At 35.9% G+C, this 24,575-nt stretch overlaps 1 protein-coding gene across 4 annotated transcripts in view; it reads left to right on the plus strand.

The window, feature by feature from the left end:
• Positions 1–24,575, plus strand: part of TRPC4 (transient receptor potential cation channel subfamily C member 4) — a 206,894-nt gene that overhangs the window by 90,214 nt on the left and 92,105 nt on the right. For all 4 annotated transcript variants that reach the window (XM_046663667.1, XM_046663666.1, XM_046663669.1 and 1 more), the window contains one exon: positions 9,228–9,746. In XM_046663667.1, the coding sequence (XP_046519623.1) occupies positions 9,228–9,746 (519 nt within the window). The remainder of the gene's footprint in view (positions 1–9,227; positions 9,747–24,575) is intronic.

The raw sequence follows: 24,575 nt of genomic DNA on the forward strand, positions 1-24,575 counted from the left end.
AGCAGTGGAAAGCACAAGAGTCTTTATTCTATAGCTCAGCTGTGAACATACCAGTAAATCATTAGCCCTATGCTGAGACCACGAAGGAGTTCCTTTTTCTGCGCAAGTAGAATTTTGAATTCTGTTTAGTCTATACAGGAAACAGTTTGGACCTAAAATAATAAAGTTGACTTTAGATAACATTGTAACCTAATCTTTCATTTGTTCATCCATCCATCTCTCCATTCACTCATTCATTTATTCATATAACAAACACTTGGTTTTTGTGCAAGCTCATGTATGAATATATGTGTGTGTCTAGTATATGTGTGCACATATATATGAAAATTTCAAGTTCTAAGTAACTGATCTTAAGTGAATTTTTAAATATAACTCTAAGTAGAAACTCCCTTATGTTAATTTGAATTACGAAGTCAAACAGTCTGAGTATATGAAAGAGATAAATTTGGTATTTATAATTCTGAGATTTAAAAAATGTAGATTTGATGCCTTAGGTGAAAATCGTTGAAGCTAAAAGCAAGATGACTAAAGAATTCAACAAATTATTATTGAATCATTTGAAAAAAAGTCTTGTAAATTTTCCATTATTGTGCTATCAATTGAAGTATAAAAAGGTTTTTGAATCATAGAAATTTCATGTTACAGGAGATATTCTTTTTCATATAGCAGAGATATTAAGAGACTTCCACAAGATAATATAACTAATTGAGAGTAGAGCCAGATTAGAATATGGATCTATTTAGTCTTAATAATTTAAGATACATCAAATGATATTATATAAGTATATTTCTTTTGCTCAGTTTATAGAACTCACTTTAATAAATGCTGGATTTAAGGGAATGAATATTCTTAAACTGGATGAATGTCACTCCAGAATGAATCTCTCTCCTAGAACTTTCTGCTTCAGTATTAATAGTTCAAAAATGTATGTTTAAGTGACAAAGAGACATTTCTATATTTGGGTAAAATATTACACTCTATATTTTGAAATATATGCCTCAGATTGGTGTTGAGTCACTTCAAGGTGAAGCATTTGGAAAATTTGAGAAAAGCAATCAGTTTATGAGTTAATGGACTCCTTGTGTCTGTCAGTCATTTTTAACACTATGTGACATGAAAACGATTTGGTTAATAATGTAAGTAATGTTATAGTAAGGTTGAGAAAAAGGCATTGAACAAACATTCATTCATAAAGATTAGACAGCAGAAAAGCCAGAGCAACCTTCCAGTTTTAGACAATATAAAAAACAGGGGCATTTATTTGGTTTCAGGATCCTCTTTTAATTGCCTCTTCTACCTAGTTGTAGATCACAGGTGAAATATGTAAGTCAAACACTTGATATTTATTTATTTATTTATTTAAAATGACCAGATGTTACATTCAAGTCTTTAATCCATTTTGAGTTGATTTTTGTGCATGGTGTAAGGGAGTGGTCTACTTTCTCTTGTTTGCGTGTGACTGTCCAGTTTTCCCAGTACCATTTTTTGAAGAGACTCTCTTTTCTCCATCGTATGCTCTTGGCTCCCTTGTTGAAAATTAGCTGTCCATAGATTCGTGGGTTTCTTTCTGGGCTCTCGATTCTTTTCCATTGATCTGTGTGTCTGTTTTTGTGCCAGTACCATGCTATTTTGGTTACTATAGCTTTGTAATATATTTTGAAATCAGGGAGTGTGATACCTCCAGCTTTGTTCTTTTTTCTCAGGAATCCTTTGGCTATTCAGGGTCTTTTGTTGTTCCATATAAATTGTAGGATTCTTTGTTCTATTTCTGTGAAAAATGTTGTTGGAACTTTGGCAGGGATTGCGTTGAATCTGTAGATTCACTAGGAAGTATGGACATTTTAACTATGTTAATTCTTCCAATCCAAGAGCACAGAATGTCTTTCAATTTCTTTGTGTCTTCTTCAGTTTCTTTCAACAATGTTTTGTAGTCTTCGGTATACAGATCATTAACCGCTTTGGTTAAATTTATTCCTAGGTATGTTATTCTTTTTGTTGCCATTGTAAATGGGATTGTATTCTTAATTTCTTTTTCTGCTACCTCATTGTTAGTGTTTAGAAACACAACTGAGTTTTGTGTGTTGATTTTGTCTCCTGCAACTTTACCATATTCTTTTATTATTTCTAAAAGTTTTTTGGTGGATTCCTCAGGGTTTTCCATATATAAAATCATGTCATCTGCAAATAGTGACAGTTTCACTTCTTCCTTTCCAATTTGGATCCCTTTTATTTCTTTTTCTTACCTGTTTGCTCTGGTTAAAGACTTGAATGTAAGATCTGAAACTATGAAACTTTTAGAAGAAAACATAGGCAGTATGCTCTTCGACATTGGTCCTAGTGTATTTTCAGGTATCATGTCTGACCGGGCAAGGGAAACAGTAGAAAAAATAAACAAATGGGACTACATCAAACTAAAAAACTTCTGCACAGCAAAGGAAACCATCAACAATACAAAAAGACAACCTAACAATTGGGAGAAGACATTTGCAAACCATATATCTGATGACAGGTTAATATCCAAAATATTTGAAGAACTCATACATCTCAATAACAAAAAAACTAACAGCTCAATTAAAAAAAATGGGCAAAAGATCTGAATAGACATTTCTCCAAAGAAGATGTACAGATGGCCAACAAGCACATGAAAAGATGTTCAACGTCATTAACTATCAAGGAAATTCAAATGAAAACTACAATGAGAGTGGGCCCGGTCCCGTGGCCAAGGGGTTGAGTTCACGCCTTCTGCTTTGATGGCCCAGGGTTTTACTGGTTCGGATCCTGGGCACGGACATGGCACCACTCATCAGGCCGTGCTGAGGCGGCGTCCTGAATGCTACAACTAGAAGAACCCACAACTAAAATATATACAACTATGTACTGGGGGGATTTAGGGAGAAAAAGCAGAAAAAAAAATATTGGCAACAGTTGTTAGCTCAGGTGCCAATCTTTAAAAAAAAAAAAGTACAACAAGATATCAACTCACTCCAGTCAAAATGGCTATAATTAACAAGACAGGAAACAACAAGTGTTGGAGAGGATGTGGGGAGAAGGGAACTCTCATGCACTGCTGGTGGAAATGCAAATTGGTGCAGCCACTATGGAAAACAGCATGGAGATTCCTCAGAAAATTAAGACTAGAACTACCAAACAATTCAGCTATTCCACTACTGGGTATTTATCCAAAGAACATGAAAACACAAATGCATAAAGATGCATGCACCCCATGTTTATTGCAGCATTATTCACAATAGCCAAGACTTGGAAGCAACCTAGGTGCCCATCAAGGGACGAATGGATAAGAAGATGTGGTATATACACACAATGGAATACTACTCAGCCATAAGAAATGATGAAATCTGGTCATTTGTGACAACATAGATGGACCTTGAGGCTATTATGCTAATCGAAATAAATCAGAGGGAGAAAGTCAAACACCATATGATCTCACTCATAAGTAGAAGATAAAAACAACAACAAACAATCACATAGAGACAGAGATTAGATTGGTGGTTGCCAGAGGGGAAGGAGGGAGGGAGGAGGGAGAAAGGATTCATTAGGCACATGTGTGTGGTGACGGACTATAATTAGTCTTTAGGTGGTGAGCACAATGTAATGTACACAGAAATCAAAATATAATTATGTACACCTGAAATTTATATAATGTTATAAACCAATATTACCACAATAAAAAATAAAGAACGAAAGTAAAAAATAAAATGTCTAGGTGTGTATTGTTTGTTATTATAATGTGAGCATATAGTCTCATTCATGTTGTTCACCTGGGTATAATGCTTTAATGTCTCTAGATTTTACTTCAGCTAAAATAAGTCAAGCATAGTGTGATTTTCACCTACAGGGTTATGCTTGTGATGTTCTCATCTGTCCTTAAATATGCCAAACAGAAATTTGAAAAATCTGAACAAAAATATATTTCTATCAAAACCATTTTTAGGTAATAGCTACTGAGCAGCTACAGTGACTTATTATTTATTTTGATGTTAGAAAAATATGCTCTTCACTTATAACATTGGAACCTCAAGAGGAAAGGAGAGTTGCATATTGAAGACACTGAATAAAACAAAGGAGAGGGATTGAGGCAGAAAATAGACTGTTTGAACATGAAATATGAAAAAGGCCATTTTCTGCACTTTCTAAATGTTTCTGAAATCAAATGCCTTATATTTTAGACTTGTTTACATTTCTGAATATTTAATAGATAGTAAAGTTGATAATCAATTGATACGTGTCTCAGCTGCAGGAGCTGGACAATTGGGAGTCTCTGAGCCACAGCTCTTTGCTTCCCTCTCCATGGCTTCAATATCACCCATCTCACCTTCCCTGCAAAGTGAAGTTGGTACGAAGTGTGCTTTGTCAATCCTTATTGATGGCCAGCTAAAGGACAGAGAGCGGAGAAGGGTCATTGGCCCCGACTAGATTTAAGATTTTCTGAAAGTCTACTTTCAGTGCTAGAATTTGCAAATGTGCCGTTAGAACAGAACTTTAGATTCTTTAGTTCTGTTTATGTCCAGCCTAGTCTCCCTGTAACTTTTCTACATCACTAGGTCCAATCAACCTTAAGTATAAATTTCTCCCCAACTCCTTTTCTAGTTCTACCAAGGAAAAATAATCTCTCTTCTCTAAATTAATTTCCCTTATGCTTTATTCTGACTCACCTTAGGGAGACTTGATTTATTATAAGATTTAGTGAATTATTTTCTATTTTATTTGAGTAGCTGCAAATCTGTAAGCCTGGGACCTATACCTGAAATGAGCTAAATGTACCAGCCATCTAAGGAAAAGGGCTGGGGAGTTTATGTCTATGCACATCCCAAGGATCTTTTGCTTATAAGTGAAAGATTATAACCCTGAGACTACCTGAAAGGAGATCCAGAGAAAGTTAGCAAGGAAAAAATGGGTCCTAGTGTATTTTCAGGTATCATGTCTGACCGGGCAAGGGAAACAGTAGAAAAAATAAACAAATGGGACTACATCAAACTAAAAAACTTCTGCACAGCAAAAGAAACCATCAACAAGACAAAAAGACAACCTAACAATTGGGAGAAGACATTTGCAAACCATATATCTGATAACAGGTTAATATCCAAAATATATGAAGAACTCATACATCTCAAGAACAAAAAAGTAAGGATATGGGGTGGTAGTTTAGTCTTTCTTGAGAAAGATTAGTTCTTAAGAGCAAAAAAATGAGGAGTCTGTTTTATCTTCCATTGTTTCTCCTTCTGTGATTGGCTGTTCATTTGCCATCTGAGCTTGATCTAGTTGCACATTGGAAAGCTCAGAAATCTGGTTCCATGACTTCACTCCATAGAAATGGCATCAGCTGCGCACAGTAAAAATCAGTGTGAACACTGATACAAAATATCTAAATAAAAATATTAGCCACGCTAAGAATGTTGCATACTTGACCAAGTAGGGTTTCTTTCAGGAAAGCCAGAATATTTCAATATTAAGAAATTCATTAATATAATTTTCCATACTTCTAGGACTAAGTAGAACAATTATGTAATTTTCTCTTTAGAAGCAGAAAAGACCTTAGACAAAAATTCAACATCCATTCCAGAGAATAAATAAATAAAACAATTAAAAATGATTGCATGACATAAGGAATGGCATAAATAAATACAGAGATAAATGGATTGATAGATAATTGGCAATACCAAGTATATATTCTAGTGGAAATAAAAATTTGGATAACTGCTTAAGAAAACTATTTGACCCAGAAATTCCATTCTTAGATACAAGACCAACAGACATGGGCAAAAATATGCATAAGAACAATATTCTAATAGTCCCAGACTGGAAACCACACAAATGTCATGGAAAATAGAATGATAAATAAATTTTCCTAAATACATAAATCAAAATATGATGCAGAATTGAAATAAAAATGATTGCTTCTAACAATATGAATGTATTTTGGAGAGCTAATGTTGAACAAAGAAAGACATAAAAACTACGTATTCTGTGATTCATTTATATAAAGCTAAAAACTAAGTGAAAGTAATTTATGGTGCTAGCAGTCACATTTGTGACCACAAAATGTGACTGGGAACAGAGAAGACAGAGGTTCCTGAGGTGCAGATGTTCTTCTGGATTTTTATCTGGGTCGTGACACACAGGTGTGTTGATGTTTTAAAAAAGTAGCAACCTATATAGTAATATTCACATATTTTTACTGTATGTATGTTATATCTCATGACAAACTTAAAATGAATAATCATGGCAATGAATCACAATATATTGAATAAAATAAAGGAAGAACCCACGGGGTCCGTTAGTAATACTCAATAATGAAAAGGAGAAGAGGGCAAGATTTTACATACAGAAAAATGCAAGTTAGTAAATATAGAAGTGATGATAGAATAAGAAAACCCCCAATTTTCAAACACTCTGTAATACTTCATGCAGGCGTATAATTAATACTCAATAATGGGTAATTTGTTTTGTGTTTTTTTTTTTTTTGAGGAACATTAGCTCTGAACTAACATCTGCCACCAATCCTTCTCTTTTTCTTGAGGAAGACTGGCCCTGAGCTAACATCCATGCCCATTTTCCTCTACTTTATATGTGGGATGCCTACCACAGCATGGCTTGCCAAATGGTGCCATGTCTGCACCTAGGATCCCAACTGGCAAACCCCGGGGCAGCCAAAGAGGAACATGTAACTTTGCTGCAACACCAGGCAGGTCCCAAGTGTTTTTGTTTTGTTGTTATTTTTTTAACGGAATTGGAGGACACCCCATGCCTGTCCTCTGGGACCTGGATAAACACTGATGTGTACCTGCTGGACTGGTCAGGGTCCCAGCAGACTCTTGTTTGCAGGATCCCTAAGGCCAAACAGTTGCCAATGTCTAGTGGTCTATGACCAGCTAAGCATCAGGCAATTAATGGTAAAGACAACATATAATTTATTGTTGAATTTAGAACACATTTTAGAGTAAGAAGAAAGTCTAAATTAATTAAAATGGCATAATTTTAAAAATATTTATTGATCAATAAATTCGTATTATATTGGCAATCCTGTAAAATAGTTCTATTAAAATTATTTTCAAAAATTAAGTTCCTTTCTTATAAAAGATAAAATTAGTGATGTTCATATATTAAGCAATTAAAGATTTACAATGATTTATTGAGTATTAAAAGGCAAAAATATTTATTCTTGATGTAGTCTCATATTTTTATTATTTAACCATCTCTCTCTCTAACACTATGACACTCGTATTTTTCTGAAAAATGTATGACTTTTTCATTTTTTATTTTTTTGGTGAGGAAAGTTGGCCCTGAGCTAACATCTGTGGCAATCTTCCTCTATTTTGTATGTGGGATGCCACTACAGCATGGCTTGATGAGCTGTGTGCAGGTCCATGCCTGAGAGCTGAACCCATGAATCCAGGGCCACCAAAGCAGAGCACGCAAAACTAACCACTAAGTCCCTGGGCTAGCCCCAAATGAATGCTTTTCAATATGACTATATTATTCTTATTTTTTCCATAAAATGTCCTGAAATATTCTTTAAAGTTGCATTTTTATGGTTAATAAATTTTAAATTATTGACAGTTTAAAAACGAGCAGAAAAATCAAGGATGAAATTATATGGAATCCAGAAAACCCCTACAAATTGCATCTCTGTCACTTAAATATACATTTATTGTATTAACTTAGTTTCTTATATTGTTTTGTTTTCCTAAATGTCTGCCATAGAAAAAACTTAAAGTACAGTTACAGATCACCTCGTGTTCAGTTTTGAGTAATGCAATTTTTCTTTTTGTAATAAATATATAATTGAATTTTCAGTTAGTGCTATATTTAAAATGAAAGATATTTACTTTAAAAAGTAATGAAGTATACATTGACCTTGCTCACATGTAAAATATCATCTCAACAGGCAGTGTGGGTCCACTCTTATTTATAATCACATTTTAAAAATAGTTTTTGTTACTATCTTCATTATCAACTGATTGCATATATTTTAAATAGATAACTTCAGGCCTTTGATCTTTATATAGTGTTTCTTATAAAACAAATGAATATTCTAAATGGCCCTATGAATTTAAAACATGTAGGTTTAATTATTCACATACAAAGAATATACTTCTATTTAAAAGCAGCGTAATTGAAGTTTCATATGAGTATCATTTTTCTCCACATGGTTGTTTTTCTTTTGATCCTTTTGCGGTTTCCTTCATATTTTAGCAGCAGCATATTTTCTTGTGATGTGTGCCATCATTTTTTCTGCCATGCCTTTTTAACTTGTCCTTATGTAGCATTTCTTTTCATAGGTGCCACTGTGAGTTCGTGCCAGCAGGAGGAAATATTAAACCAAAAATTGTAAAGCAATGTGGTGTAGTGCGATATATCCAGGTTCGGATGTCAGACAGGTGGATCTGGCTTTAAATAGCAGGCCTTCCACTTACTCTCTGAGGGACCACATCTGTAAAATGTGAATAATAAATGGCAAGGGTTAATGCACCCAGCAGATGCTTACTAAATAGTGCCTACTGAATTATTTTGTCATTGCCATTCCTAGAGTATAACCCAAAGGAAATTGTGCATAAACACACTGCTGACCTGATTCATTGGGAACTTCATTCAGATTGTTTATTTCTAACGAAACAGTAGTGTTAACAATGGAGCAGCTTTATCATCTGGAAAATATACCATAAAGGGATAGATGAAAACAGAAGTCATTTCTGCTACTGCCTTTAATCATAAACTGGATGTTGGGAATGCAGAAGATAAAACCCAACAAACAACAAGCAAAGCTGACTGAGAAATTAAAAGACTTCCATGGCAGAGGAAAAGCTTGGTTTTAAAACAAATCATTAACTATTTTTCAGTGTATTTCTTGATTATTTAGGGAGTCAACATCTCTGGGGAAAAAAAGCAAAGATTGTCAGTTGGAAAATAAGTTGGGAGCAAGAAAGTCTTTTAACAAGCAAAGAGTTTCCACAGACACTGATTTTGAGACTTCATAAAATGTCATAATTCAGATTAAAGAAAGAATAATGTATCATTAATTGGAAAGTGATTTTTTTCTCTAATTTTTTTCTTGTTTTTTGTGGGGAAAAAAGCCATATCTCTCCTGCAAAAAACCTGGCAAAAGATTTATGAACATTGTTCAACATTGCTATCACATGCTATTGGAAATTCACGGGCTTGAACAAATGAGTAAATATTCCTCACCTCTGCTTTGTTCTTTTTTCTAGGTGCCTCCCATTCTCCTTGATAAGCAGTTCTCTGAATTCACTCCGGACATTACACCAATCATTTTGGCAGCCCATACAAATAATTATGAGATAATAAAACTTTTAGTTCAAAAAGGAGTCTCGGTACCCAGACCCCATGAGGTCCGCTGTAACTGTGTTGAATGCGTCTCCAGCTCAGACGTGGATAGCCTCCGCCACTCACGCTCCAGACTCAACATCTACAAGGCCTTGGCCAGTCCCTCTCTCATCGCACTGTCAAGTGAAGATCCTTTTCTCACAGCCTTTCAGTTAAGTTGGGAGCTTCAGGAACTGAGTAAGGTGGAAAATGAATTCAAGTCAGAGTATGAGGAGCTGTCACGACAGTGCAAACAATTTGCTAAGGACCTACTGGATCAGACAAGAAGTTCCAGAGAACTGGAAATCATTCTTAATTACCGAGATGACAATAGTCTCATTGAAGAACAAAGTGGAAATGATCTCGCAAGACTAAAATTGGCCATTAAGTACCGTCAAAAAGAGGTGAGCGTTGCCAGTTTCATCCATCAAAATGCCGTAGAATTTAAACAGAGTGGAGTAAACTGGTACTCCAAAATTAGGTTTGGGTATTAGAGCATTTTCTATTTAACTGTAAGTGGATGCTATTTATTGTTTACCAGATTAATAATTATGAATCATATTGAAGAGTAGGATAAGAGGTTTAATAATTGGTGATGGTTTTGGCATCTGTGTTAAAATGCACACATTTACTGTAGTATATTGGAAAAACTAATGAATTTTGAGAGTCTCCAGAGAGAGAGTTCTGGTTCTACCATTTGTAAGTCTTATTATTTCAGAAGGTCACACAGATCTCTTTGAGCTTCAATTTTATCATCTGCTTAATAGATTTAACACTCATAATATTTGATTATATACATATAAAATATTTTCCTCAGTTTTGCAGGAAGTGTAAAATGTGTGGACGTGTGTGAAGGCTTTTAGTAAATTATAAGGTATTACATGAATAAAATACATTATATGTTAGAAATTATTAATGAAGAAAAAGGCTTTAGTCCAAGAGCGGATGAAAGTACTAGTGCTTCTTTCATGTCTGCCTTAGTTTCTTGATTTGTCAGGAATAAAAAGTCAAAGAAATTAATTGCAGGAAAGTAATGAATTTCTCATGAAATTTCCATGAATTTGAAGTATTAAGTAAAGAAATCTCAGATCTATTACATTTGTTATCCAGCGTAATTGTTTTGTGTTTCCATCACTGTTTGAGTTTGAGTGAGTTCTCCAAAAACTCTTTACTTCTATCTCCAGAATACGTCGGTTGGCTATTTGCTCTTGAATGATAGTAATTATCTATTCCAGAATGACAGTTGGAAAAAACTATATAATGTAAGATGAAAAGGAAGAGAAAAAGAAAAATAGGCTTCTGAATGAAAAAATGTATTCAGTTTCTTTTGAACTTGGCCCTGATTATTTCACGTTAGCGTTGGCTGCTTTGTCTGTTGCTATTTACCAAATATTTAAGATTCAAGATACTTGAATTTGCTTCCTCGACTTTTTCCTGTAGTTCTTTGGCCAGGTGTCATGGGATCCTGAAACTAGTTGAAATGAGCTTTTTCCTCCAACAAGGAAGCGACAGCCTCTTTTGTGCACATTCCCTCTGGCTGTAAATCACTCATGCTGATTTGAGCCATGTCAACGGTATCAACTCATTTTCTTAGGTTCCTGTGTTTAGAACTCAGAGATCTGATATTTTAAAGGGACTGGAATAATTTTAGTATACGACTATAAGAAACTGTTGAAAAACTTCACTTGATTAAAGATTTTAAAGTACTATTAAAATTAAATGTAATTGCGTGCATTAGAACAGATAAAATGAGGTAAGTTATTGACATGGCCTCAGAATTTAGGCCAGGCCTTCTTAAAGATCCATTAATAACACAACATTATGCTTTCCTTTATTTAGTTTTCTGTGGGAAGGGGGATTGAAGAGATTGACACAATGAGTACAAAGATCTCTTATGGTATATCTGTTCAGTGTTGATATTATCCTTATAAATGGAGAGTGAAATATAATTCCCAGTATGTTCAATCTGTGAAATCAAACAACAGAGTAGCAGTCAGCTGTGCTCACCTGTTACACTTTTGTTTTCTCTGTGGTCACTGAACCAACTCAGTTCTATTATATGCCTATGCTGATTTTTGTCCTGATATCATAAATGATTTAACTTTGCCTTTGGCCACAATGACTTTTGTGAAGGCTCTGGAACAAAATGCTCATAGACTCTTTTCCCATACCCTCATACTAGAATGCTACAAATGATATTTAATCAACTGAAGCTGCCAAATTCTTGTCAGAGGCTTGTCCGAGACAAAAATTTCAATATGAATTTCTTGCACTTAACATATGTTTTTATTTTTACCTAAAAATCACTTTGATACATTTTCTATTCATTCATTTCTTCATTCATTAACTCTTTAAACATCTGCTTTACAGAATACATTCCAGGCAATGCCCAGGGCACTGAGGACTCCATGGGCTCATGGCTTTGCCCTTGTAGGGCTGATAGTCTGTTATGGGAAGACAATAAAAGATTAAACATATATTGTTCTCTGTTTTGTCCTGAACCACTAAAAGTGTTCATTCCTACTGAGCATTTTTTCTTTGCTTAGGTTCTTTCATATATTTCAGGAACATACAAAGCAAGCTCAGCTTCAAAGCCCATTGAACAAAAAGACACAAATTGAGTCCTTAGATATGTCAGGAGCAAAGCAATGGAAAGCGTTTGGTAATTTCTAACACTTCTATCAAGATGCTTGTACTGTTTGCTAATATGAAGTTGTGAAATTGGAAGTGGTAAAATCTAATAATACAACAGAATGAAGGATGGCTAAAAATATATAACATGGAACAAGAAAATAAGAATTAGTAATATCTTTTAAAAGATTTTTTTAAAGACACTGCATTTGTATTTTCTCTTTTCATCTTTCAAGGTTACAGTGGAGAAAAATATCAAAACAAAATTCTTACAGAGTTGTTCTGAAGTATCTTTCATTCCATATCAAAGAGTCTATTTCCCTTACGTTGACAGTTTTTCCAAAGCAAAGTAACACTGGATGGCATTATAAAATCAAGATTAAAATTTTACTCTCATATATATTCTTTGAAACCATAGGTCTTGTTTTATGAAATATGCTCCTAAATTATTCAAAAGTTATTGACTTCAAAATATTTGATTTAAAATTTTTTACTAAGATCATGTGTCTTAAATGAAACTCTGCTTTAGCCTAAATGTCTCACCTTGTATCTTTTCACAACAAGTTTTCCTTGTTTTAGTCTAAACAAGATTGAGGCATATGTTGGTCCTCCCTTATGTTTTTGGAAAACTTTCTGTTAAGGCCTACTCACTTTTAAAGCCATCTCAGGTCTCCCCTCCCGCAGGGAGATTCCATGAAGCAATTCCCCTCCACACAGTCTCTGGGATAAGTGCCCTCATTGTATACATTCTATATTGCACGGTATTATTACATTTCACTCTCCTCTTCCAGACCATGTGTGTCAGGAACACTTCTGTCTTGTTCACCAGTCACACTTCAGTACCTGACAGATAGAAGGTACTCTGTATGAATGAAGTCACAAAATCTCTCAGTTCTGGAAAGTTTCCTACATGTTTCTTTGCCAGGTTAAATTGCAGTGTTTAGGTTAATCATTTAATAACAGTCTTCCTATGAATTCAAGTATAAAAACAATTTATGTTGCCTGGACTTGATTGCAGACTCGTTCTGGTACTTCTCTAATATCATCCAGAAAGAAAGGCTTGCATTAATTGCATATCATAGATATTTTTACAGGCATAGAAAGAAGGATTTTTCTATTAATTAATATTTCTAATTAATATATCTAATTAACACTGAATTAATATATCTATATTAATATATCTATATTAATATATCAGTGTTAATATATCTATTAACACTGAACAAATGATGTTATATCATTATGTTAATGATGTTGTATTGATCATATACTGGTAGAACAAATATTATCTGGTAGCTAGCAATTGAATCAATATGTCAGGGACTGGGTTAATTTGTTAACATGGTTTATTATACTTAAACCTCCAAACAAATGTACAAATTGTGAACTTTTCTTTCTGTCAGGAGTCTGAGCGTTAAGCGATGTATAGTGTGTTACGTTGTTAAATGTTGTGGCCCGTGTGCAAATCCAGATCTTCACTACAAAACCTATGCTCTAACTGTTATGGCACATTACCTCCAGCCTGATGTCATCCTAGTGAATTGTGGTAAACCTGATCAACCGGAGCTCCCACTAGTTCAGTTGAGCACAGGAGTGAATTTCATGACTCAGCTTCTTCGTAATGAAGCCATGCATTTCGACATTAAGATTTTCTGTTTTCACGTTTTGATGAAGGGCTTGATTTCACTAAATAGTGCAGAGTCTCCTTACCTCAATTTTACTTTTTTTTTTCTGCTTTAAACAATCATCTTTTTAGTCTCATTCTGGGAAGAGAGCAGAGAAAGTTCTTTGACCAGGGCTAGAAGCCAGAGCCCCCATCCCAATGTCACTCATCAAAATGAGTAATATCAAAGGACGCTGGAGAAAAACACAACCAAACATCCACCCCTTAGAACTGATTTTCCTTCTGTGTGTTAGGTAAAGGAGAGGCATGAGTGAAGACATGTCTTAGACAAGGAATTTGTCCCTTGGTTCCTGGCATAATGTTTGCAGCAACAGAATTTATGGCAGTTAAAATTACCTTTATGCTGTCATTCGTCTTGCCTAATATTTGTACAATCACTGAACGTGTATGGAGAGCTTGATGCATTCCCTAAATATTTTTACAGCAAAGACCTTACCTAGTTTCAGTTACACATGGTTGACAATATTGTGAAGTAACTATGTAGTCCAAAAGCAAAGAAGCATAGATGTTGAATAATAATGGAAAACAGTGAAATGCATGATTTTGTGTGAAAGCATTACAATGCAATCTCTTTGTAGCTCGCCAAATTAAAAGGGAAAAAATAATCTCTACATAGTCAACAGCATATATGTTTTTTAAATTTACTTTTCCCTTTCATGAAGGTATGTCAATAGCTTTACAACCTGAACTTTAGACTTTGGTGCTAATCTGGGTTCTGTCTTGTAAATTAATGGAGTTGTTAAAGAGGAAGGAAAAAAATCAAACTCACACAGCCCTCTACTCATACCCTCCCTACTTTCTTGTGAAGAGATTCATGTCAATCAGATGCTGTCCACAGCATGCTGAACGGAATTGATCCCAAATATTCCAGAGTCACACCTCTTTAAGGCTCCCTTACTGTTGTCAAGATTTATAGTTTTGTTTCCTGATTTATACAAAACTCCTTGATGTGGAATCAAGAAACAAACCTACTATCAGAAAGGAAACATAAGGAGAAGGATTCATGGACAGCAGAACCACAGAAGATCTAGCCCTAATACAACCAGGGGGGCCCCTAGGTGGGAAGGGAGGAGAGTAAAGGGGAAGGCATCAGAATCAGAATCATGTTGGGTGGTGGGAAGAGCAGTTAAGCAATGAATGGAGCAGAAGCAAAGGAAATTTCATTTTCTTAAAATTGCCTTGGGCTGGACTTATCTGCATTTCATAAGCTTTGTTTTGTTATTTTATAAACCTTTTTTTCATATTTATCATGACAAAAGTATTTTTTAATTCAAATTGAATTTGAATTTGAATTTGAAACTAAATGATAGTTTAAATTCAAACTTGCTGCTATATGAATTTCATATTAAAAACAAATATTTAAAAATAGCACTCGCATGCTATATCTACCTGAAGTCCACCTGGAAACCTGGGAAGCTCCTTCTGGAGAGCTACCGTCAGGTGCTATTTTGTGCTCCTGGTAGTAGTTAAGGGAAAATAGTATCTCTGTCTATATATTTTCTATTCTGAAACCACCAACCCTCAAGGATGCACCACCACCCATCTCCACCAAAAAAGGAAAAAATCATAGAGAAGTCAAAGATAATGTTGCTTCCTGGCTATTGTATCAGAATCTTGGGATGGCGTTGGCAAATAATAGCTCTCACCTCTTAGATCCAGTGGATTCTAGTGGCTGGTTAGCAGCCATGCCAGAGCTTTGCAATTGCTACAAATGGGGCAGAGGAGCTGACCCTTGATAACTGTTTGGTTGTCTTCAAACCTTTTGTTTTCCTCCTTTTGCATTCTTGTTCAAGTCTAGGATATCTAAAATATGCTTTTCCTGTTTTCTTGTGCCTGGTAAATTCCACATCAGAGTGTAGATCATTTGGGGAGAAAAATATCTTATACTGTTGAAACTTTGTTTCATGGGCATCAAATAATTATTATAGAAGAATAGCAAAGAGAGTACTTCTAGGGAGAAAAATGAGAAAAGCGTTCCCCTCCACAAGTGAAATTTTTCCACTGAAGTAACTTTGAGAGTCATTCATATAAGTAAAGTCGGTAATGCCGCTGCCTTAGTTTGGTTTACTTATTTAACGCATACTGGGTTATTTGAATCAGACTTGAATTATTTACCACATTCCTCTTCTTTTCTCTCTGTTTTGCACTGTTTTGAAAACATTCATGCCTTTCAGCTCTCTTCTCAAATACCACTTTCTCTGAAGCCTTCCCTTAACCTATCTCCAAGTCAAAATTATCGCTTTCTCTTGTTATGGCAGCAAGATTGTTTTTTGTAAATGCTCATTCTGCTTCTTATTATTTGTTTTCATATTTTGTTTCTCCGATTTAACATCTCACCTTTAGTCTTACCTCCTCCAATCCGTTGCCCACAGCACCACTTAAGGTTTTTTGTTTCATTTTGTGTTTTAGGAAAGGTAAAACTAGGAAGAACTTTCTGAATTACAGCACTGAAAGTCCCAAGTCTTGGGGAACCCCTCAGTTTGGTCGCCATAAATCTGAGCATGTGGGCTTTGTGTAAAGCATTGGAACACCCATCTCTCACTCAAGTGAAATGCAAATGTCATAGCAAACTTTTTATGGATTCTGCCTAAATTGTCAGTTTCATCTTTCATAATACCCACCATCACTACTTGCAATATTTCAGCCAAATAGAAACACTCATAATACAATCGTACTATTTTACCTCTTTGGGACTTTACACTCAGGAGTCTCTTGACATAGAAGGACCTCTGCCCTCTTTCACTTTGCTCGCCTATTGTGATGGGTTTTGCCTGGATCATACTAGAATCAGGAGGTTTTTAAACACTACAGTGCTGCTTCCATCTCACCCTCAGGCCAGTTACAACATGACTCCTGGAAATATGGTGACTTTTTTTTTTCAAACTGTTGAGATGGTTCTAATGTGCAGTCAAGGTTGATTACTACTTGAAATTATCTATCGAGGCTTAATTCTTTAGTTAAAACTTTTGTAGATTTCCTTGACTTTCTCAGGTAGAGGAGACAGTGGTTGCCAAGTGTGATTGATCATAAAAATCATCTAGGCAGCTTTTAAAAATAATAACTATCTCAGCCCCACATGCAGAAATTCGACTTCAGTAAGTCACTGCATTTGTGGAATACCACAGAATTTCTTTCAAGTTCGTCTCCTTCTTTCAATCTCTTTCTCCTCGCCTCATGGCCCACCCTGCCATTTCCTTATTCTATTATGGCTGCCCGGACCCAGATGCTCTCCTCTCTACTTAACGTATATCATGCTAGTACTCAGGTTTTTCAAAGCTTTCACTTCTTTATTCCCTGTATCTGCAAAATAAGACCCAAGAGTCTGGTAGAAAAAAAATCCTATATCAAAATAATAGGAAGAAAGAGAGATAAAAAGAAGACCGAGAGAGAATGACTGACGGCTCTGCATAGACAGATGGACAGGAAGAGCTATACATTAGTAAGCCCCAGTCACATGACAGAGAAATAAAAACTTTCCATCTCAAGTATGCATACCATAGCCATATCTTCTTTCAGGTAAATTTCTGGTCCTCTAAGAACTGTTGGAAAGATATCTTTTTCTTGGTATCAAGGAACTAGTCTCTGTCCGGTTGAAATAAAATATTTTATTAAACACATGAGGACTATAAAATGGATATAATTCTCTTTACTGCTCCTAACTAGGTATCTGATATTATGCAAATTATCCTTCAAGTTTCTGTTTTCTCACCTTTAAAATGGAAATATACTGCCTATGTCATATGCTGGTAGTTAAGATGAAGGGTGATGACACAAGTCCAGAGCTTAGCATATTTGCTGGCTCACGAAAGAGTAGCTATCTATTATTATTAGTTATTACTATTATTATCACTGTTTTTGTTTACTTTCTCATCTAGGCATCTGGGTTGCATTACACTTTTGAATATCAAAAATAAGTTTTTCCTTCTTACAGTCTACTGGTGTAATCAGTACTCTGAACCCTTTATATTGAAACATACATTCTCATCAAAAATGTATAATATATAAATTTTATCCCTGTCCCCAAGGTTGTCCATACTTGAATTCTTCCATTATAGGCTTTCAAAAGCAACTTCTCTTATACATTACAAACTTGATTTTAATTTGTCCTTCTGACTTGCATTTTAATTATATTTCGGCATTGATTATGGATGCCCTTTGAACCTGACTGCTGCATTGCTGCACCTCAGAATCAGGAGCTGACATCACAGCAGCATGCATAAAAATGCTAGGCATATGGTAGGATTTTAATACATAAGACTACTTTGAGTGATGTAAATAATTATGAGACTTGTAAAAGGGATAAAAAGCAGCATTCCTCTGGCTTAGTTTTCTCTCCTGCAGTTCAGAGCATGCTCACTGGCTGACTTCTGGGCCCCTGCCTCTCAGTCCTCTATGCATGTGTGCACACCTGCTGTTGCTAGGCAAAGGCAACATGGATCACAGGCTCCCTAACGCCTCCCCCCAGCCCCCTCCTAGGAACCAGCACTTTAGTGCTCCCTCTCTATAATGGATGAAGCAAATGCTTGTTCAGGACTTGTCAAACCGGCTGACAGAACTATGACAGCTCATTAGGCATTTAATTTAACACTAGGTTTTGGAGCTTGGAATTGAATCCACATGAGTTTCTTTACAGCTAATTAAATGACATGTAACCACTTTCTCCTAATTCATATCTGAAAATGATTGTTTTTTTCCTCCCACAATTAAATATAAAATTGTATATGTCCAAAATATTGTATAGATTTATCCTTTTAAACTGCACCGATTAGCAAGTGATAAATTTTTATCTTATAAAACATAAAATAGCAAATCTTAACTTTAAATTAGATATAAAACATAGCTTTTATTTGATACTGCTTTAAATAAATACAAAAAGAAGATGATTAAGTAATTTATCTTCAAAGAGGCATACTCTTCTATTTATCCAACAAAAATGTGCATATCCGCTGTATAAGCAACTCTTTCCAGTGTAGCTTTCACTTGTCACAGACATAAAATAAAAACATTAGGTTAATGGTAATATCTTTGAAAAATTCCACTGTGTATTGGACACTTTTTCTTGGTCCTCAAATAAATTACTTTTCCGGATAAAACTGCTGCTTCTGACTCCAGGATGATTGGCAAGGAAGGGTAGCAGTAAGATCAGCCGTTTTCTATTCTTCAGATCATTTAGTTTGTCAATGGTGAAGAACCATTTTGTTTCTTTCACACAAAATTCACATTTGCATCTAAGGATTATTTGTGGAGGGGGTCATTATTTAATGTCCCGTATTTTCTCTGTTCCTCATCACCAAACAAAATTAAGAATCACCAGTTTCTGAAATTATGGATTTAACACCTTATCTCAACCCACATAGTTCCTGGAAAAATATAAAAACCCAATAGGTTGTCTTTTGGAGATTTATAAAACAGAAATATTATCATTCTCAAGAAATGTTTGATAGTTTTGAAATATAAGCTCCTGCTCCAGATTCCTTATAACTTATACAGAGGAGAGGAAACTTTTTAATTGATCCTCGCCCTCATTTTCCTTTGACCATATGAAGCATATTCATAACTTTTCTAAATGGAAGTTAATTATTTTTTGTTTGTATTCTTGGAAACAGAAACATACAGTAAAATTCTCTAGGACTTATAGTGCCTGTGCTTTAATTTGGTGATTCGTGATTCTGAAGCTGTGCGTTTACAGATCGCTTCTAGATAATATAGAACTGGGAAAACAATCACGTAGGATCATGTTTTTATTTTTGGTATCACGCTCTGATCCCTTATTGCCTTCAGCTTTAGGGAGCACAGTGGCATGCCTTCATCCTCCGTGGTTTTCTCTTTACCTTCATCTCAACTCAAGCTGCCCTGTTGCCAGCTCCCTGCATGTTTATGAGAAGGCCTGCTTTTCCGTATTCCCTAGCACTGCTCCAGTTTTAAGTGATGGACGCTATTGTCGTTTTGCTCCACGGCCTTCTCTAAGCTCGGTGATTTTCTCCAGGCAGCTCTGGAACAGCCTGCCTGGAGCCTCTTTTCACCCTGGAGGGGTCCTGGGGGTAAGCTGGGAATCTTGCTGGCAGCTGCTCTTACAATAAACACACGAGGAAGCTAGTGGAGGGGATTGGGAGCTCTGGCCAAGAGATGCTCTTTCTCTCTCCAAGTGCAGTTCCACAAATGCTTACAGGGTGTCTGTTCTGTGCAAAGACAGAGGACACAAAATGAGAAGACAGCAAGCCCTAGGCCAAGTTTGGATTTCTTCCAGAAGTTTGCTAGAACCTGGAATTTTACTCTTGCTTAGATAATAAAATGAAGTTTGTGTGTGTGGCAGTACTTAACCTTGCAGAAAATGCTGACTATAAACCAAAACATGCTGTAGCCAGATTTCACTAACACTTTCTGTGCTACTTCCTTCATTTATGATGTTTCCCTCATTTTCTTCCCTCCTTCCCTCCCCTTCTTCTTTCCGTATTTAGTAATTCACTGACTTGTTGAAGAGAGCCCTTACTATTTGCTACTTGCTGGTGATGCCGAAATCAAAGGCCCAAATCTTGCCCTCAAATAACTACCAGGTTGTTAGGGATGGAAGAAAAGTTAACACAGCTGTCACAGTGCAGGTCACAGAGCCTATGGCCGAGCAGCATTCCTGAAACCCAGGAAAACGATTCCTAACTTTGCCTGAAGGTTTTATGGGAGGCTTCCTGGAGAAGAAAGTGCCTTAATTGAGTTTCAGTGGAAAACTAGGAGTCATCCAGGCAGAGAAGTTCTAAGAAGGCATTATAAGAAGAAACACTAGGTGCAGATCATGGAGGCAAAAAAGGGGATGACGCATGAAGATTACCTTCAATGTCCTTCTTTCTGTCCTCATTCCCACCCCATGGCCTCTGTTCTAGCTCTTCCCTCTGCCTGGCATGTATGCACGGCTTCTGTATCAGATCTCAGTTCATATTATCACCTTCTCAGTGGAGACTTCTGGAACACCCAATCTAATTACTATCTTCTTTCCTCCACCCTTTATTCTCAGTTGTTCCCTTTATATCACAATTTTATTATCTCCATGGCCCTTATCAAAATCCAAAATAACTTTATTTATGGATGTATTTATCTGTCTTCCCCCACCTGTATCTAAGTGTCATCTTGTCTGACTTGATTTATCAATGCAAGTCCAGTGCTTAGAACAGTGCTTAGAACATCAGAGTGCTAAACAAATGACCATAAATTAGGGGAGCGGCAGAAGCCAAGATTACAGAAAAAGGCAAAGAATAAGTCATAAAGAGCTGGGATTGGCAACCCTAGAAAACATGGATTTTGTAAAATCCTGTGATATTTAACCATAATGTAAATCTATAAATCAATATTATCTTTGCTATTTTCTCAAACAGCTATTGTCCAAAGATGAACTCATTATTTTTCTCTTTAAACCTGCTCCTTCTTCTGCCATCTCTGTTAGAGTAAGAGGCACTCCCAGTCACTCATGTTAAAAATTGAGAGTCATCCCGATTATTTTATATCCATCACCTCCCAAAGCTTGATGTGGTAGATGAAAGGTGGCTGCAAATTGAGAGGTACCATCTAATTACCCTTCTGTTACATCAGAGCCTGCCTTGGCTACTCGCCTGACTGGTAGAATGCAACAGAGTGACTTTCTGTAACTCCAAAGGCTTGGTCATAAGAAGCCTCGCAGCTTCTACCTAGGCTCTCTGGGAACCCTGAGTTGCCATGTAAGAAGTGTGACCCTCCTAGGGCTACCCAACTGGAGAGGCAGTGGGTAGGCACTCTTGCTGATAGTCACAGTTGAGCCCAGCCTTCCAACCCTTTACTCTAGTGACAAGACTTATACGACAAGTCAACTTAGACCTTCCCCACACACCCCACATCAGGCCATCCTCTAGCTGAACACTGCTGAGTAACTTCTGTTGGTACCATGTGGAACAGAAGAATCAACTAACTGAGCCCTGCCCAAATTCCTGGTCTACTGTTATGGACTGAATGTTTGTGTCCCCCTACAACTCATGTGTTGAAACCTAACCCCAAATGTGATGGTATTTGGAGGTGAGGCGTTTGGCAGGTGATTAGGTATGAGGGTGGAGCCCTCATGAATGGGATTAGTGCTCTTATAAAAGAGACTCCAGAAAGCTCTCTAGTACTCTTTCTGCCATGTGAGGACATAGCAAGAAGACAGGCTCTCACACTGAATCTGTGGCACCTTGATCTTGGATTTCTTAGCCTCCAGAACTGTGAGAAATAAATGTTTCTTGTTTAAGCCACCTAGTCTATATAGTACTTTGTTACAGCGGCCCAGAGTGACTAAGGCATCCACAAAATTGTGAGATATCATAAATTGTCTTAAGATATTAAGATTTGTGACATAGATAATTGGGCTTTTGTCAATCACCAAAGCCAATTATATTCCTTAATATTTCCCAAATCATTTTCTTCCCTTCCAGCCTTACTCTGCCTGCTCTGTTTGAGGGAGTCTGAGACAACAGTGTCTCACCCAATGTCCCTGTCTCCATGGCTCCAATCTCATCCCATCCAAATTAACACTTCAGAATATTTAATATATAAACACTCTTCACATCAAAATCCTTCTATTAAAATATGATAAATATTACTATAGTATTTTTTATTGTGGCAAAATATACATAACATAAAATTTACCATCTCAACCATTTTTAAGTATCAATTCAGTGATATTAAGTACATTCACATTGTTGTGCAACCATCACCACTATCCTTCTCTACAACTTTTTCATATTTCCAAACTGAAATTCTGTACCCATTAAAACAATAACTCCATATTCCTCCCTCCCCCTAGCCTCTGACAGCCCCTTTCTACTTTCTGTCTTTATGACTTTGGCTACTCTAGGTATCTTATATCAGTGGAATCATGCAATATCCATTCTTTTGTATCTGGCTTATTTCACTTAGCATAACGTCTTCATGGTTCACCTATGTTGTAACACGTATTAAAATTCCATTCCTTTTTAAGAATGAATAATATTCCATTGTATGTGTATGCCACATTTTATGTATTAAACTTTCAATGGACATTTGGGGTGTTTCCAGTTTTTGGCTATTGTGAATAATGCTGCTACTTTATGTTATTTTAAAACCCTAAGCTGATTCCCTATCCCTTATTTTGCAGATCCTATAAAATAAAACCCAAGCTCTTTAACAAGATATATCATATCTGGCCCCGGACTTTCTGCCTAGCTTCATGTCTCACCCCTTCCCGACTTAAGTTGTATAGTCAGTAATTCCAGATTGGTCGTATTTCCTCATCTATGCTGTTCTCTGTGAATGGTACCTCTGTGAATTATCTTGTTATTTTATTACCTTGAAATACAACCATTACTTCTGGCTAGCTCCTACTCACTCTTTAAGATGTTAAGATTCAGGCTTCAGAACATTTCCTCTCTGAGGCTGGGTTTGCACTCCCTCTTCTGAAGGAGCACCTGCCTTCACAACATTGTCTTATAACTAATTGTTTAGACGTCTCTCTCCTTCATAAGACTGTGAGCTCCTTGAAACCAAGAACTGTGATGTTTATTTTGCTAAATTCATCATTTATGATGCTCATTGGTGCTGGGCATAAGCTCAACAAATGTTTTTTGAACTAATACTATTAGTTCAAATATTTTTCTCCATGTCTAGCAACTTATTTTTATAATACCTTGTTGATAGTCCTTCTAAAGGCTTTTATGTTGCAGGATAATTTAATCACTGGTGAGGAGAAAATAACAAAGCTTTGTGTATATTTTCCTTGACTGCCCCCTATGTTTATGACACTAATAAATGCCATAGGGGGAGACAAAAGAAATGGTGGATAGCTCTCTTGGGGGTGGGGGAAGGGGGATACTACTTGCATGATATATTCAGGCAAATATATCAAACATACATTTGTTATGTATGTTTGCTTTTTATTATTTTACTTAAATAATTATTTAACCTAAAATAGAATAAAATAAAGTGCTTTTAATGGTATTGATTAATTTCCATCTTTATCTCTTGTATGGTTTGACTTTTATCTGTTTGAACAAATGTTGCTGTAAATGTTATTCACATAGCATTGATCGTGTGATTACGGTTTAGTGCCTGGAAGATATAATACCTATTAAAATAGAACTGAGGTATTGTTGTATTGACCCATTTTGTTTTTTGTCCTTCCTATGCACTTTCTCATCTTTTTGCTTACTGTTTTATCATTTCTTCATGGGCTACTGGTTGCTGATACAACTCCGTCTGGAACCAGCTCTAGAGGCAGAGATTTGAGTTTGGTAGCTTTTTCTGTTGAGGATGGATAATCTATGTCCCAGGACATACAAGGAGCATTGGCCTTTGAGATAAGGCCAGTAATCTAGCTTCTTTATGGTGACTCTGTGGACTGAGTGCCTTCGAATCTTGGCAAATCATTTCAGGAAGGGCGGCAAGTGGATATGCAAGAAAATCTGTTGTCCAAGGATATTGGAGAATGAAGAGACCTAAAAATAATGCAAATAAATACTCCAAATAGTTGAATTTCGAGTAACAACACTTTTTTGCTTATAAAGTTTGTGTGAAAATCTGACATGTTACGTATAACCTCCTTTTTAAACAAAATGCACAGAACATAATTAACCTTTTCTTTGAAATTCAGAGCTTTGGGTTGAAGCTCAGTTATTATACTCTGTGGTCTAGGTGTAAGTTTAGGATTTTTTTAAACACTGATAGTTATGCTCTTTTGGCTTCCGTGAATTTATAGAAGATATCTATCCTTTTCATAGTTTTGAAGTCTCTTTCCTCACTGTTAGACTTTCAACTAACAGACTATCAGTTCTTGCTAGTATCAATGCAGCTGCAGCTATATAATTTATAAATGTAAATTATACAAACATTTATATAAATATAAAATATTTATATTTTTAAATATAAAAATATTTACTTATTTTAATTA

The sequence above is a fragment of the Equus quagga genome, chromosome 6, assembly GCF_021613505.1.
Source record: "Equus quagga isolate Etosha38 chromosome 6, UCLA_HA_Equagga_1.0, whole genome shotgun sequence".
NCBI lineage: Eukaryota > Metazoa > Chordata > Mammalia > Perissodactyla > Equidae > Equus > Equus quagga.